General features: G+C 41.1%; 2 protein-coding genes across 2 annotated transcripts; one reads left to right on the top strand and one right to left on the bottom strand.

The window, feature by feature from the left end:
- Window positions 1–1,039: 1,039 nt before the first annotated feature.
- hao1 (hydroxyacid oxidase (glycolate oxidase) 1) lies at window positions 1,040–5,287 on the top strand. The gene is made up of 8 exons (XM_058049966.2): window positions 1,040–1,243; window positions 2,371–2,522; window positions 2,701–2,971; window positions 3,052–3,224; window positions 3,305–3,396; window positions 3,636–3,794; window positions 4,082–4,151; window positions 4,235–5,287. Exons 1-8 carry the CDS (start codon window positions 1,101–1,103, stop codon window positions 4,300–4,302), a joined length of 1,128 nt encoding a protein of 375 aa, XP_057905949.2. The 5' UTR covers window positions 1,040–1,100; the 3' UTR covers window positions 4,303–5,287.
- Window positions 5,288–5,419: 132 nt separating this feature from the next.
- On the bottom strand, window positions 5,420–14,698 carry lin7b (lin-7 homolog B (C. elegans)). Its single transcript, XM_058049967.2, has 6 exons — window positions 14,440–14,698; window positions 13,627–13,745; window positions 13,315–13,386; window positions 12,517–12,726; window positions 8,602–8,765; window positions 5,420–6,652 (listed from the first exon to the last, which is right to left on the bottom strand). Exons 1-6 carry the CDS (start codon window positions 14,513–14,515, stop codon window positions 6,631–6,633), a joined length of 663 nt encoding a protein of 220 aa, XP_057905950.1. The 5' UTR covers window positions 14,516–14,698; the 3' UTR covers window positions 5,420–6,630.
- Between the last annotated feature and the right edge of the window lie 2,140 nt (window positions 14,699–16,838).

The following is a 16,838-nucleotide window of genomic DNA, read 5'->3' as shown; positions in this document are numbered from 1 at the left end:
GTATATTTAAGAGAATTGTACATATGTTTGTCCAAAATAAGCATTTTCAAGCATAAGAACGACTATATAAACTCTTTCACGCTATCCAAGTGATCTCAAATACAAGTGCATTCAAAACACACATTAAAAGACAATCATATGTAGTAGGGATGCAAAACTCTTTATGATAGACGATTCAATTAGGATCTAGATACACAGGTAAAAAATGATATATTATAAAAACAGAACGCTGCAATACGATTTGATGCGTTGTACAAACAATAAGATTCCACTCTCTGGTTAACGGTTGTTGACATAGACATTAATGGTGACTATAGGGGTGTTATTTCATGTCTGGAGGGCTCTAATGATGTTAAAACTAGGGATGTCCGATATTGGCTTTTCTGCTGAAAACCTATATGCCGATATTTTCCAACTCTCCCGATATCAGCCGATACCGATGCCGATATGTGTAACATGACATATCTCCAGTGGTGGAATGAATACATTTGTGTTGTACGCAACATTTTTTAAATAACGGTTTTCATTATCTGGAAAATAATCTGATACTGATATCGACCGATATCACCTTTTTACGCTGATATCGGACTGCTAATTATTGGTACCGATAATTATCGGACACCTCGAGTTAAAACCCATAAGGTCATAAACACTTTTTGATGCTATAACTATGAAAATGTTACATTTAATAATAAGGAATCCTACAAGGGATTACTGTACATGTTTGAACAGATAAAGTGTCACACCAAAAGCCTATATAATATCTTTGGCCACGGTTCAACGGTCACAGTCGACCATTTGTACTGTATAACCTGAGGGCCGTTTATACTCCAGCAGTCAGTAAGAATTTGATGGTCCATTCAGCTCCAAGTCATAAACACACATGTCTTTTTCGACAAAAGCATGTTTATTTAATAATAATAACCCACTACCTCCACCCTTTTTCCTGGTCATAGATTGATTGAGGAGATGAGTGTTTGGGGTCCTGCGGGTTAATAATTACATTGACTGTGTTTACCAGCTTGCCGTCTGTCTCTGTTTGCACCTCAGTGCTGCACTGACAAGTAAACTAAGCACAAGCAAGGTTTGGTGGCCAAGCAATGGCTGGGAATAGTGCCTGTGTGTGCGTGTCCGACTTTGAAGTGGAAGCCAAGAAGGTTCTTCCTAAAGCTGTCTATGACTACTACCGTTCTGGTGCTGAGGAGGAAACCACGCTGGCTGACAATGTTGCTGCATTCAAGAGGTACACAGCATACACCAATAGAAAGGTGAAAAGTATCATTTACATATTGTATTATATGTTCATTACAGATTATTAATCACATTTGCAACTATGACATAACATGATTATATATATTTGTATGCTTTCACAGCAGCAAGTGAACATAAGGTTAGCATGTCTGTCTCATCCTCAGTTCAAATGTCTGTGTGGAATTTGCATGTTCTATCTGTGCTTGTATTATCCCGGCCCACCACAGTTAAATTCAGGGTGCCACAGAAAGATTTAACGCCAGTGAAATACTACCTTGGGTGGCCTATGCTAAAAATATGCATGATAGGGTCATTATAGACTCTAAATTGTCCATAGGTGTGCATGATTGTGTTTGATGGGTGACCAGTCCAGGTTGTCTCACCTAGACACAGCAGGAATAGGTTCCAGCTCAATACAACCCTAATGAGGAAAAGCAGTTGGGTTGTCCGTCATTTATAGCTGTTAATTCGTTTTCACAATATTGTATTCAATGTTAATAAATCAAATATTTTCATAGTTAGACCATAGAAAACATGAATTTTTTAACATTAGGGCCCTGTAGACCCAAAATAACACACATTATTATTCATTATTTACATCACATTGCGCAACTCTTATAATACAGGGACGAGCTAACAAGCTATCGAGCAGAACCACTTAGCCTAAAATGTATTTCTTCTAAAGTTAAGATGCCAAAAACGTACCACTTCCACACAGAATGGGAGGCTAACTTTTATTTTCACTCTCACACTCACACGAACATGCCATGGCTAACTTCATCTTTTATTAAGAGATATCAGGGCTGATATGCCACATATGGACAGGATCAAACAAATGTGCTCACTGGGCCAATGGGTAAATAAACATGTGTACATAGACTATAATATAGTATATATTAATCTTAGTCTCTTATCATGTCTCCATTGGTTAGACAAACAGTGGCGCAAACACAATCATATAAGTGTGATGCAGAACACTCAAAACTAAAGACTGAAAAGCCCGCTGCTATAATTAAGGATATTCACTATGTCATCATTTTTAGTATAAATCTATTAACAAGTAAATACAGGGCCAGTAGTGTTGGATGTTGGGTGTGTCACCTTTTGACTCTACTGTAGGTGGCGCCTCATCCCTCGGGTGTTGAGGGATGTGTCCTCGGTGGACCTGAGCTTGTCTGTGCTGGGCCAGCAGCTCAGCATGCCGCTGTGTGTGGCAGCCACAGCCATGCAGAGGATGGCGCATCCTGATGGAGAGACAGCGACTGCAAGAGGTATGCACACGAAAGAGGTGACGAAGGTGATCAGGTGGAGGCTTGGCCTCCGAAACCTAATAACTAAACCTAATAGCTGGCAGTTGTTGCTACTAATAATTTTTCACACCACGCTTGTGCTTACTGATACTGTGACAAGATGAATTGTTAGCAGTAATTCGGTCATTTGCCTACCCAGCCTGTCAAGCAATGGGGACAGGGATGATGGTGAGCTCATGGGCCACCTCCAGTATAGAGGAAGTGATGTCAGCGATGACAACTTCTCCTGGTTCTGAGGGCGTCCTATGGCTGCAGCTCTACATTTACAAGGACCGGGAGATCACTCTCTCGCTGGTCCGCCGGGCGGAGGAGGCAGGCTATAAGGCCATCTTTGTTACCGTGGATACGCCATACTTGGGGAGGAGACTGGCTGACATGCGGAACTGCTTTAAACTGCCTTCACATCTCAGGTACTGTAACTTCAATGAGTGACCATGCTGAAAAAACTTGTTTACATACCTGTGTGTGTGTGTGTGTGTGTGTGTTCCAGATTGTCCAACTTCTCCACAGACTCCTTGGCTTTCTCTGAGAGTGACTATGGCAGTGATAGTGGTTTGGCTGTATACGTTGCAAAAGCAATAGATCCCACTTTGTCCTGGGATGACATTAACTGGCTCAAGAAACACACACACCTACCTGTCATTATGAAAGGAATCATCAATGGTGCGCATGCGCAATGCCGATAATCACACGATGATGGATACATAGACCGTGTGTGTATTGACGTACGTATTTGTGTTCAGGGGAGGATGCTGCCCTGGCAGTGAAGCATGGTGTCGATGGCATCTTGGTGTCCAATCATGGAGCACGACAGCTGGATGGGGTTCCTGCCACGGTGTGTCTAACTTACGTAACTCTAAGATGAAATGGACTGTAGAGTCATGTGATTTCTCCCACCCAATCAGCAAAGAAAGGGTAGGCCTATAATAAGGTCCATAATACAGTAGATGTACTGTAGATTGGGGGGTCAAAGGTTGGGATGAGAGTTAGAGTTAGGTTTAAGGATTAATCTATTCTGATTATTTATCATTATGTTCTGATTACTATTGATACATCTTATGAATGCATGTGTAGCTGGATGTGTTGGAGGAGATCGTGGGAGCAGTGGAAGGACGCTGTGACGTCTACCTGGATGGAGGCGTGAGGCGAGGGACAGACATCATCAAAGCGCTGGCTTTGGGAGCAAAGGCGGTTTTCATTGGCCGGCCTGTGCTGTGGGGCCTCGCCTGTGGGGTGAGGAACGGATTACTGAATGAGATATCTACAAATCATCACCACCACAAGCTATTTGCTATTGCACATTGGTATTCTTTTCCTTCACTACTTAAAAATGGTAAAATAACATGTCAAGCGCAGGAAGACTGAGACATGGAAGCGGTTTGAAATGAACTATTAATCTATATGTACAAGTATAATTCTGACCCAGTGTAGAAAAAACATTGGCACCAAGTGAAAGTCATTGAAAATCATTGATGGTCCTTAATGACTGTAAACAACTTTCATATTTTTCATGCATGCAGGGCGAACAAGGTGTTATTAAGGTTCTGCAACTTCTCAAAGATGAGCTCACACTCGCTATGGCCTTAGCAGGTAATAACAGTCAAATTGATAAACTGTGTACATTTATAAATTAAACAAATGATGCATCACTAACCGTGTGTTTGTGTTTGCAGGTTGTCGTTCCTTGTCCGAGGTGAGCAGGTCTCTGGTCAGGGGTGGGAAGGTCACATCCAGAATATAACATAGAAAACCTTTGTATTCAAAGTGGAATAACTGTAAAGTGCCTTCATGATGCCATCTGCATGTTTACTGTTTCCTACATGAGTACAATTCCCACATGTGATTGTATGTTATAGCTATTTCTGATATTGACATAATGGTCTTGATCAAACATAATTTAAGATAACTCTATTAAACTTATTGACCTGTGGTTATATATTTATTTTTCATATACGTATGTAATGTATATATGTTTTGAGCAAATTGGTGCGGTAAAATAGCTACACTTTCTGTAATGTGTGATGTATTCCAATGTACCGTGTATGCATGTTCAAATCAAAGGCGTCTATTAGGGTGCATCAAATTGGAATGGGAAATTTTAAATTCATAACATCAATTTGGCTGGCATTCCATTTTTTTCAAATGAACATAAAAATGTATTTTGCAAAGTTTTGAAGAAATCCATTGAGATTTAGGGGTGTATATCAAATTATGTAGGACTACAGTACTACTCTCAATAAATATGAGGCATTAGCAATACTGCCTACTCTATATTACTGTTGTTGTTATGCTTGTTAGCTACCGTAGAGACAATGACCACTAAATATCTATAAATATGACTACAAATCATTCAAATTACAAAGACATACCGCACATTTGCTAGTAATATGTAATAGGAGTATAAATACCAACAAAAACATAAAGATCACCTCAGATCTCCATGGCGACCATTGAAGTGTTCACCACTTTATTCCACAAAAACAGATGTATGGTGGCACCCCTAAATAATCATGTATTGGAAAAATATTTTGTGTGTTGTTTCGACATATATTGGAACACTTTTAGTACCCAGCCGTATCAAAATTCAATAATTGTGTTTTTTGATGCATCCTAGCGTCTATTTACGTTAGTCTTTTCTAAATGTGTTCATTTTGACCTATGCAGAATGATAACCTAACACCATTTTATTAAATGAAACTACAACCTGTTTATGTTGACGCCCCACATACTGTCTGACGGACGCTGACATAAATAGTTGTCAACATCATCTAAACTGAAACTTGCTGTTGCTTACACATTTACTTGTGACTTTCCCCCGTGATTTTTATGAGAACAGTTTGAAGAGTTGGACGAAGGGCAGCGTTTGACTTGGGAGTTTATTTCATGAGTAAACAACACAAATACATAAGAGAAAGTCTAAGGACTAATGTAGCGTTGGTTGAGTGTAGTTTGTCGTAATGCTCATGGTCAGCCCTCTATGGGGGGCGGGGGGACCTAGGTCACAGAAATGGTCTTGAAGGCTAAAGTGTCTAAAGTGTCTGTTTCCAAATACTTTCTCAAGACTACTCACAGCGTACCACATACTTATGCACAAGAATAGAAACACTAGGATGTAGTTAAAGGAAACCTGCACTTTTGCAGGGAATTTTGCCCATCATCCACAATCCTTACGTCAAACATGAACACATATTTCTTTCCCTTTTCTGTGTGTTCTAAAAACAGAAAACGAGTAAGCATGAGGGAGCTAATAACGCACAAAATGGGACACACCTATATTGGCTATGAAGCCCTCATCATAGCTGACAACAATTGTGCTGACAACAATTAGCTTTGGACAAATCCTGACTATACGGAGGATGAGCTACAGGTTTTAGTAGCTGAACTGGCAAGAGGAGAAAGTAGAACGTTGCAGCAGACAATCTGTGAGCGTGTCAAAACCAGCATGATTCGGTGGAATAAATGTGGAGCGTTTCTGCTGCACTACTTTACCAATAATTTGGTTGTCTGTTGCACAGATTGATGTCTTATCTCACTGATTTGGACTGAGCCCGTCAACTGTCGGCTGTGGCTTGAGGCATTGTGTTACTCTTAACAGTATCGCTGTAGCTTGGTTAATATACACGCCAGTTACGTAAATTTGGGGTTTTTTTTTTATAGTCCAATGACGTGCATTGTTTGCCCCCTCATGCAAACTTGTTTTCTCTGTTTAGAACACACAGAAAAAGGAAATAAGGGTTGTGGAAGATGGGCAAAATTCCAAAAAAAGTGCAGTTTTGCTTTAAGTATCATATACTGTATATCTATGTAAGACCTTGCCCTTATGTGGTTTGGACACTGGAGAAGATTTCACACCACAGGATTGGACCCTACACGCACCTCTGTACGATTCTAAGAAATAGGGAGAAGGGGGACAGGAACAAAGCCAAACTGCAGTGTTTTGGCTTCTTTTCAGGTAGCAGGTGTTAGTAGGCTACTTTGGTTTTCTACTTCTCATCGATGGACATGCCTCCAACAGGGACACAAGCATCAGGTAGGATGGATAATGATGTGGACAAAGGCGTTGGCTCCGTTAGCCCCTGGACTCCAGAGAACTGTAGGAAGACACAAACAGAATGAGTCATGATGTCGTAGGGATGACACGATACACTCTGCTCATGATATGAGACAATATTTTAATATTACTTTAAAGAAAACTACAATGGCAAAACACAGGACATTTATGTTCATATGTACAGTAAAGTCTCGTTATATCGATATTGTCGGGAGTCGGAAAAAATATCGATATAACCGGACTGTCGATATATCCGATCCTGCGCTGAACTGCATTAAAAGTGGGCAATAATGCACTCGACATTGTTCTATACTATAGAACAATGTCGAGCAGCTTAAATCAATCTTTGCTTAAGGATTTCAATACCAAAAAAGAACACGGCGAACGGCTGCTTCCAGTCAACTTTATTTTTCACACTTCCACCACCAGAGCACAGCACACACACCGATTCCCGCACTTCCTGGTTCACAGGTCATGCTCAACCCGCCCCACATAGCTGGCCAAACACATGCCTGCAACAGAAGAACCAACTGCGTTCGTGGTTTCTCTCGTGTGTATAGAATCTATACACACGAGAGAAACCACGAACGCCAGCATGTACATATGAAAAACAGTGATTATTGCAAGCGATAAAAAGATATCTGAATACAACACAATTAAATACATGTATTTGTACGCTTGTGTCTTCGTTGGAATAGGTGTGTATGCTATGTCAGTTGGTTCTTCTGTTGCAGGCATGTGTTTGGCCAGCTATGTGGGGCAGGTTGAGCATGACCTGTGAACCAGGAAGTGCGGGAATCGGTGTGTGTGCTGTGCTCTGGTGGTGGAAGTGTGAAAAATAAAGTTGACTGGAAGCAGCCATTCGCCGTGTTCATTTTTGGTATTGAAATCCTTAAGCAAAGATTGATTTAAGCTGCTTTTGTATCGATATAAGCAGACCAAATTGGCTGGCGGGAGATGAAAAGGGCATCGTAGTAACCGATTATCATAATAACCGGGTATCGTACTAACGGAACTAATTATATCATAAAAGACTAGAAATTTGCCGGGAAATGAAAATAGTATCGTAATAAGCAGTACTTCGATATAACCGATATCGATATAACGAGACTTTACTGTAATTATGTGAAGACAAATGTAAAATAGATTGCAGTAGCGTATGTTGACACTCAAAGAACTACAGTTCCCATCATGCTTAGATGCTACTATTATATGTCTTATGCAGCAATCATGTTTTGATCTGACAAATCTTAAGTAGCATTGATCGAATGCAGAATTGCTACAGCTTCTGCTTGGACATTAACACAGCGGCAGCTGTGCAATGAAACAACAGCCACATGTCACAGTGACCATGGACAAGTGAGTAACACCAACTGGGTGAGGAATACCGACCTGAATAGTTAATATTTGTCGTCTGATCTCTCCTATATATGTATTTGGGTATTTGGTATGGATGTAATCATTCTAAACAAAATTTGTGAATGTCCCGAACAAATATAGGACAGAAAGCCTTTAAATGTGAAACACCTCACAAACTGGGTTCTGTTCCAACATTCACTCATTCTATCATTTCCGACCGCTTATCCTCACGAGGGTCGCGGGTGTGCTGGAGCTGGCATATAGAAGAACAACCATTCAAAACTACAGACAATTTGGAGTCGCCAATTAACCTAGCACGTTTTTGGAATGTGGGAGGAAACCTAAGGACCAGGAGAAAACCCACGCATGCACGGGAAGAACATGCAAACTCCACACAGAGATGGCCGAGGGTGGAATTGAACTCTGGTCTCCTAGCTGTGAGGCCTGCGTGCTAACCACTCGGCTGCCTTGCAGCCCTGTTCCAACATAATTTGCAGATTTATTATACAACATGACTTTTTTTACAGACTGTGTAACATGTGACATAAATGCTCTTGATGATCAGACAATAAACTGCAGAGAAAACGTATCAGGTGAGGGGCATCCATTAGTATAATGATATTGTCTCACGAGTAGCTTGTGTGCTGCTGTCGTCTCCGGGCCGTCCTCATCTTCTCAAAGCGAGCCTCCATTTCCTCGAGGACCTTGGGAGTGTAGCGCACAACCAACTTGACAGAGCCCTGCGCAGCCTTCAGCAGCTCCACAGCCTTCTCGTGGTGCTCGCCCTCCACACTCTGCAGAGCCACAAACATATGCTTGTTGACATACGCTTGTACTGACCCAAAGAATATATTCATGGAATCTCTTCAGCTCGGTCCCGTCCATGTCAACCAAATCATCAAGTCCTGGTCCACGGTGTTCTTATTAAGACTAAAACGGTCCGTTTGTGTTGACATGTCTTGTAGTATTGTTAACTTTATCATTATCACTAAGTGTGAAAAAGCAACAGCAACTTCACTATTGTCTAGTAGTAACACTGAATTAAAAAAGCACACAGTGACTTCCTGTTCAGTGCAAAGTAAGCCTCACAATGAAATACAGCAGAAAACAAAGTCAACAAACTACCGTAGGTAGTTCAGAAATTCAGAAGTAAATGTACAATATGAAATATTTATGCAAGCATACAGTAATGTCATGATTGGGCAGCCTTTGTAACAGATAACACTACATAACTAAGATATTCCAAACCGAAATTGCATCTTTCAGGTTGAATTTGTTTATTGTGCTGTTTCTACTAGCCCAAATTTCACTAATCGCTTCTCAAATATACTCAGAGACAAGGTTTCTGATGCATTATCTATTATGCTTTAGTAGCCATATGCAATGTATATATTTGTTCTGCACATGGTATCCGGCATATTTACATATCTGTAAATATAAATTTAAATATGAAATGTTCACTGAGTGTCGCATACCCATACTTATAGGTTATCACATGGTTTGTCTGGTATCAGGCCAGGTCTCGGGACTGATACTGGCACGCGGAGGCATGATACTGGGCCTGATACCAGACAAACCATGTGACGATTTTATTATCATATACTATTTAATCAAAAGACCATTTTATTTCAAGACATTTTTCAGTTTATTGCATGTATTGCATGTACAGTAAAGTCTTGTTATATTGATATCGGTTATAACGAATTACTACTTATTACGATACTATTTTCATTTCCCGGCAAATTTCTAGTCTTTTATGATATAATTAGTTCCGTTAGTACGATACCCGGTTATTATGATAATCCGGTTACTACGATGCCCTTTTCATCTCCCGCCAGCCAATTTGGTCTGCTTATATCGATACAAAAGCAGCTTAAATCAATCTTTGCTTAAGGATTTCAATACCAAAAAAGAACACGGCGAACGGCTGCTTCCAGTCAACTTTATTTTTCACACTTCCACCACCCTAGCACAGCACACACACCGATTCCCGCACTTCCTGGTTCACAGGTCATGCTCAACCCGCCCCACATAGCTGGCCAAACACATGCCTGCAACAGAAGAACCAACTGACATAGCATACACACCTATTCCAACAAAGACCAAGCGTACAAATACATGTATTTAATTGTGTTGTATTCAGATATCTTTTTATCGCTTGCAATAATCACTGTTTTTCATATGTACATGCTGGCGTTCGTGGCATGTGTTTGGCCAGCTATGTGGGGCGGGTTAAGCATGACCTGTGAACCAGGAAGTGCGGGAATCGGTGTGTGTGCTGTGCTCTGGTGGTGGAAGTGTGAAAAATAAAGTTGACTGGAAGCAGCCGTTCGCCGTGTTCTTTTTTGGTATTGAAATCCTTAAGCAAAGATTGATTTAAGCTGCTTGACATTGTTCTATACTATAGAACAATGTCGAGTGCATTATTGCCCACTTTTAATGCAGTTCGGTGCAGGATCGGATATACAGTGAAGAAAATAAGTATTTGAACACCCTGCTATTTTGCTATTTCTCCCACTTAGAAATCATGGAGGGGTCTGAAATTTTCATCGTAGGTGCATGTCCACTGTGAGAGAGATAAACTAAAAAGAAAAATCCAGAAATCACAATGCATGATTTTTTAACAATTTATTTGTGTGATACAGCTGCAAATAAGTATTTGAACACCTGTGTATCATCTAGAATTCTGACCCTGAAAGACCTGTTAGTCTGCCCATTAGAAGTCCACCTGCACTCCATGTATCATCCTGAATCAGATGCACCTGTTTGAGGTCGTTAGCTGCATAAAGACACCTGTCCACCCCATACAATCAGTAAGACTTTAACTTGTAACATGGCGAAGACCAAAGAGCTGTCCAAAGACACCAGAGACAAAATTGTACACCTCCACAAGGCTGGAAAGGGCTACGGAGCAATTACCAAGCAGCTTGGTGAAAAAAGGTCCACTGTTGGAGCTATCATTAGAAAATGGAAGAAGCTAAACATGACGGTCAATCTCAATCGGAGTGGAGCCCCATGCAAGATATCACCTCGTGGGGTCTCAATGATTCTAAGAAAGGTGAGGAATCAGCCCAGAACTACACGACAGGACTTGGTCAATGACCTGAAAAGAGCTGGGACCACCGTTTCCAAGGTTACTGTAGGTAATACACTAAGACGTCATGATGTGAAATCATGCATGGCACGAAAGGTTCCCCTGCTTAAACCAGCACATGTCAAGGCCCGTCTTAAGTTTGCATATGACCATTTGGATGATACAGAGGAGTCATGGGAGAAAGTTTTATGGTCAGATGAGACCAAAATAGAACTTTTTGGTCATAATTCCAATAAGCGTGTTTGGAGGAAGAAGAATGAAGAGTACAATCCGAAGAACACCATCCCTACTGTGAAGCATGGGGGTGGTAGCATCATGCTTTGGGGGTGTTTTTCTGCACATGGGACAGGACGAGTGCACTGCATTAAAGAGAGGATGACTGGGGCCGTGTATTGTGAGATTTTGGGGAACAACCTCCTTCCCTCTGTCAGAGCATTGAAGATGGGTCGTGGCTGGGTCTTCCAACACGACAACGACCCGAAGCACACAGCCAGGAAAACCAAGGAGTGGCTCCGTAAGAAGCATATCAAGGTTCTAGCATGGCCCAGCCAGTCTCCAGACCTGAACCCAATCGAAAATCTTTGGAGGGAGCTCAAACTCCGTGTTTCTCAGCGACAGCCCAGAAACCTGACTGATCTAGAGAAGATCTGTGTGGAGGAGTGGGCCAAGATCCCTCCTGCAGTGTGTGCAAACCTGGTGAAAAACTACAGGAAACGTTTGACCTCTGTAATAGCAAACAAAGGCTACTGTACCAAATATTAACATTCATTTTCTCAGGTGTTCAAATACTTATTTGCAGCTGTATCACACAAATAAATTGTTAAAAAATCATGCATTGTGATTTCTGGATTTTTCTTTTTAGTTTATCTCTCTCACAGTGGACATGCACCTACGATGAAAATTTCAGACCCCTCCATGATTTCTAAGTGGGAGAAATAGCAAAATAGCAGGGTGTTCAAATACTTATTTTCTTCACTGTATGGATAGTCCGGTTATAACGGTATTTTTTCCGACTCCCGAGAATATCGATATAACGAGACTTTACTGTATATGTAAACAGTGTAAACACAATTTCAACAATTTATCAACAGTCTTATAATTAAAGTTCTATTAATCAAGTTTTGTTTTTTTGGCTACTGAAGAAGCATTAGGAATGTTTATAAACAGTGATATTTCTCAGATTTCTCTGATTTGTTGTTTCACGGGCCTGATAGTGGACAGCTATGGGGGTTGATACTGGACATGGTTAAACTCTCTATAAATTTTCAGTATCACTGGCCTGGGCTTTGGCACAGTATCATTTTGGCCTTTTCTCGATCATTCATGGGCGGTTTCTAGGGTATAGGGACAATTAATGCTGTAGTATGTGATAATGTAACATCTATACTGAAATTGAAATAAATCTTGTAACTACAAGAAAAGATGACCTGATATTCTAAGATGTTTCCTACCACTCCATTGACGGACAGTAGCTGGTCTCCTCTCTTCAACCCCCCCTGGCGATCAGCCACGCCGGCAGGTATCACTCTGGAAATGTAGATGGGGGAGTTCTGTTCTTTGCCCCCCATTATATTGAAGCCCAGCCCCTCTTCTGTCTTGGGCAGCTCCACCACCCGTGGGTGGGCGTGGCCCTCGCTGGCTGCAAAGGCCGCCACTGTGGCCTGGTCAGGAAGCACAACATGATCACATTAAATCATTTAAAAAATTATTTCTCATGATTCAATAGCAATAACAGCAATGTGAGACATTACTGATAGTTCCACTGTATTTTGGTAGCACATCGTGTTTCCTGTGTATTCATCTATTTGTGGTGGCTCTCCATGAATAATTTTAGACCGCCACAGATAGATTTGGCGTTACCTTAAGTTTTCTTGGTTTTTTTTGTAAGATGTGGCCCTACCGGTTTGCCCTCACTCCGATACAGGAGTTCGAGTTTTTACAAATCTCTGCACTGACCAGAGTTTTCCGTCATGGCCACACCCACCCCTGAAAGCAACACCACAGATATATTACAGTCCTGTGGGAAACACTCATAACTACAATGTCAATGTTATATTGTGCTTTTTCCTAGAGGCAAACTATGACTTGTGGAAAAGTACAGTTAGTTCAATAGAAAGTCGTGCTGTTAAAGCAGGTATTGTTTAGAACTTTGTGTCAAAGGCTATCAATACAGTATAAGGGAGGTAAATATATACTTTAGGAAGTCCCCTTATACAATACTGAACTTGTGTTTAGTTAGTATGTAATACCTTGGCTGTTGCCTGGGCTCGCACCTCTGGTCCGCCGACAATGTCCAGGGTGTCATACAGCTGCTCATATACCTTAAGTGCAACAGAGCATATTCAAAGTGTAGACACCATCATATACAAGCAATTAATATCAACATTATAGTCAAGATAAGGCACAAACAAAAGCAACATTTGTTGCACCTTTCTTTACATTGTCACATGATTTGTGGCTTTCAATGACCGCCATTGCATGCCAGTGTGAAGTCCAACTATTTTTAACCTATTTGCATTGACAACCTTGACGCTCTATATGGCTATGCACTACTTCCATACCTCTCTGATGGCGGCACAGAATTTGCTCTGCAGGACTCTCTGCAAGGCCTGAAGTTTGGGCGGAGGCAGCTCACCTCTGCGCTGCAACCTGTCCAACAACTCAATCACTCTGCACACATCTAACACACACACACACAAAGTGGGTGACTGGCTTACAATAGGTTTGTCAGGAGCACCATGTTAACTGGTAATGATTTCTGGAAGGGATTTTTTTTTGTGTGTTGTCTATATTGTTACACAGTTGATAGTTGATACTGTTGTATTGTAGACAAACACACTTGTATACAAAAGACATGGACATCTTACCTTGGTGTTACAGGTGGCAAAACAAATCAGTGTAATATCTAATAATATATTGTATGTCGTTAATAACGCATTCCTTTTGGGAATGGGGGCAGAAAATGTCCCCCCGAAGCACCTCGGCATTCCCTGCTCTAACTGATCTTGACTGGAGCACGCGACCGCTCACTACGGGTGACGTCACTCGTGAGTAACGGATTACTGTACACAAAGAAAATGACAGACTACTGTAAATGCCGTAGTATTACAACCCGGGTTAATTCCATGCACAGAGAATCACAACCATTGACCCCACCTTGTCCAATTTTAACATGGCGGATTGTGACGTCGCCATACTGTTAGAATATACACTGACAAAAATCTTAATGGTGAAAGGAACGTATCTGCGTATTACTTTGTCATAAACGGCGTTTTTGCTGCGTGTGATTAGCGACAGTAAAGCAAATATTAAAATATAATAAAGATTCCCTAGATGAAGCCATGACGAATGTACTATTAAATCACGTACAGTACCTCTTTCTAGGCAGAGGGGCTCCGCCATGGCCGCCATGTCTGCCTCCTTGGCTGGATGGTAGTAAGAGGACATCATTCTCAGCTCCCATCCGCTGATTCCCGCCTGTGCCTTTTCTTCACAGCATCGCCAGATGCATTGCGAGGGAGGTCGTAAGAAGACAGAATAGAGGAGGACGATCAGCGGTACACGGACACAGTAGGCGTCTTCCAAGCGAGGGCGGGGAAATGAATGGAATAAAAGCAATTGAGTAGGTGACAGGTGACGTAAACTGGAGTGATGACGTACAGGCGACGTAAATACAAACAGTGATATTACGGCAGCCCATTTGGTGATACACCACTTTCAAATGGAAATTTCAAAGTTTACTGGTTAAATACAATGGAAGCTACATTTGTGTATAGTTTAAGAAGATTTTAATTGTACTTTAAACATCTAAATTAGAAGATGAATACCGGTCATGTAAAAAATATAGTATAGCCTTTTATTGTATTATTAATACTCGCTTTAATAATGCTCAATTATATTGCTGATATTCATCTTACAAGTCGAATAAAAAATCGTTGCTCTGTGCATTATTTGGACTGTCATGTATTTAATTCTGAAAATATAAAAGAAAATCATACACAGATTAAAATTTTAGTTAAACATGAATATCTATACTTGTCCCTTGATAACGAACTGGTACATATATTTGCAGTACTGTCCTGTATTTGTATTTTGCATTGGGAGGGAGCGAGAAACAATACGCCTCCACATCCAACAGAGGGTGCTAAACATACTTATTACAACTATTTTGAAGTAGTCACTAAATCAATGCAGTCAATATTTTGACTTTGCCCTACCTACACAACATACAGAGCATCCGGAAAGTATTCACAGCGCTTCACTTTTTCCACATTTTGTCATGTTACAGCCTCATTCCAAATTGTATTAATTTAATCTCTTACCTCAAAATTCTACACAAAATACTCCATTATGACAATGTGAAAAAGTTTTTTTTTTACTTTTTTGAATTTATTAAAAATAGAAAACTAAGAAATCACATTTACATAAGTATTCACAGCCTTTGCCATGAAGCTCAAAATTGAGCTCAGGTGAATCTTTTTTCCACTGATCATCCTTGAGATCTTTCTACAGCTTAATTGGAGTCCACCTGCAGTAAATTCAGTTGATTGGACATGATTTGGAAATATAATAACTGTCTATATAAGGTCCCACAGTTGACTGTGCATGTCAGAGCACAAACACCAAGCATGAAGTCAAAAGAACTGTCTGTAGACCTGCGAGACAGGATTGTCTTGAGGCACAAATCTGGGGAAGGATACACAAAAATTTCTGCTGCTTTGAAGGTCCCAATGAGCACAGTGGCCTCCATTATTCGTAAATGGAAGACGTTTGGAACCACCAGGACTCTTCCTAGAGCTGGCCGGCCTTCTAAACTGAGCGATCGGGGAAGAAGGGCCTTAGTCAGGGAGGTGACCAAGGCCCCGATGGTCACTCTGTCAGAGCTCCAGCGTTCCTCTGTGGAGAGAGGAGAGCCTTCCAGAAGGACAACCATCTCTGCAGCAATCCACCAATCAGGCCTGTATGGTAGAGTGGCCAGACGAAAGCCACTCCTTAGTAAAAGGAACATGGCAGCCCCTCAGACCATGAGAAACAAAATTCTCTGCTCTGATGAGACAAAGATTGAACTCTTTGGTGTGAATGCCAGGCGCCATGTTTGGAGGAAACCAGGCACTGCTCATCACCAGGCCAATACCATCCCAACAGTGAAGCATGGTGGTGGCAGCATCATGCTGTGGGGATGTTTTTCAGCAGCAGGAACTGGCAGACGAGTCAGGATAGAAGGAAAAATGAATGCAGCAATATATAGAGATATCCTGGATGAAAACCTGCTCCAGAGCGCTCTTGACCTCAAGCTGGGGCGAAGGTTCATTTTTCAGCAGGACAACGACCCAAAGCACACAGCCAAGATCTCAAAAGATTGGCTTCAGAACCACTCCGTGAATGTCCTGGAGTGGACCAGCCAGAGTCCAGACTTGAATCCGATCGAAAATGGCTGTGCACAGACGTCTCCCATCCAACCTGATGGAGCTTGAGACTTATTGCAAAGAAGAATGGGCAAAACTGCCTAAAGATAGGTGTGCTAAACTTGTGGGATCATATTCAAAAAGACTTGAGGCTGTAATTGCTGCCAAAGGTGGATCAACAAAGTATTAAGCAAAGGCTGTGAATACTTATGTAAATGTGATTTTTTTTGTTTTCTATTTTTAATAAATTCAAAACATGTCAAAAAACCTTTTTTCACATTGTCATAATGGAGTATTTTGTGTAGAATTTTGAGGTAAGAGATTAATTTAATACAGTTTGGAATGAGGCTGTAACATGACAAAATGTA

Source organism: Doryrhamphus excisus, linkage group LG16, assembly GCF_037039965.1.
Source record: "Doryrhamphus excisus strain RoL-2023G ecotype Guam linkage group LG16, RoL_Dexc_Guam_v1.1, whole genome shotgun sequence".
Lineage (NCBI taxonomy): Eukaryota > Metazoa > Chordata > Actinopteri > Syngnathiformes > Syngnathidae > Doryrhamphus > Doryrhamphus excisus.
The sequence above is the reverse complement of the archived record's forward strand: the minus strand, read 5'-3'. Positions and strand labels throughout refer to the sequence as shown.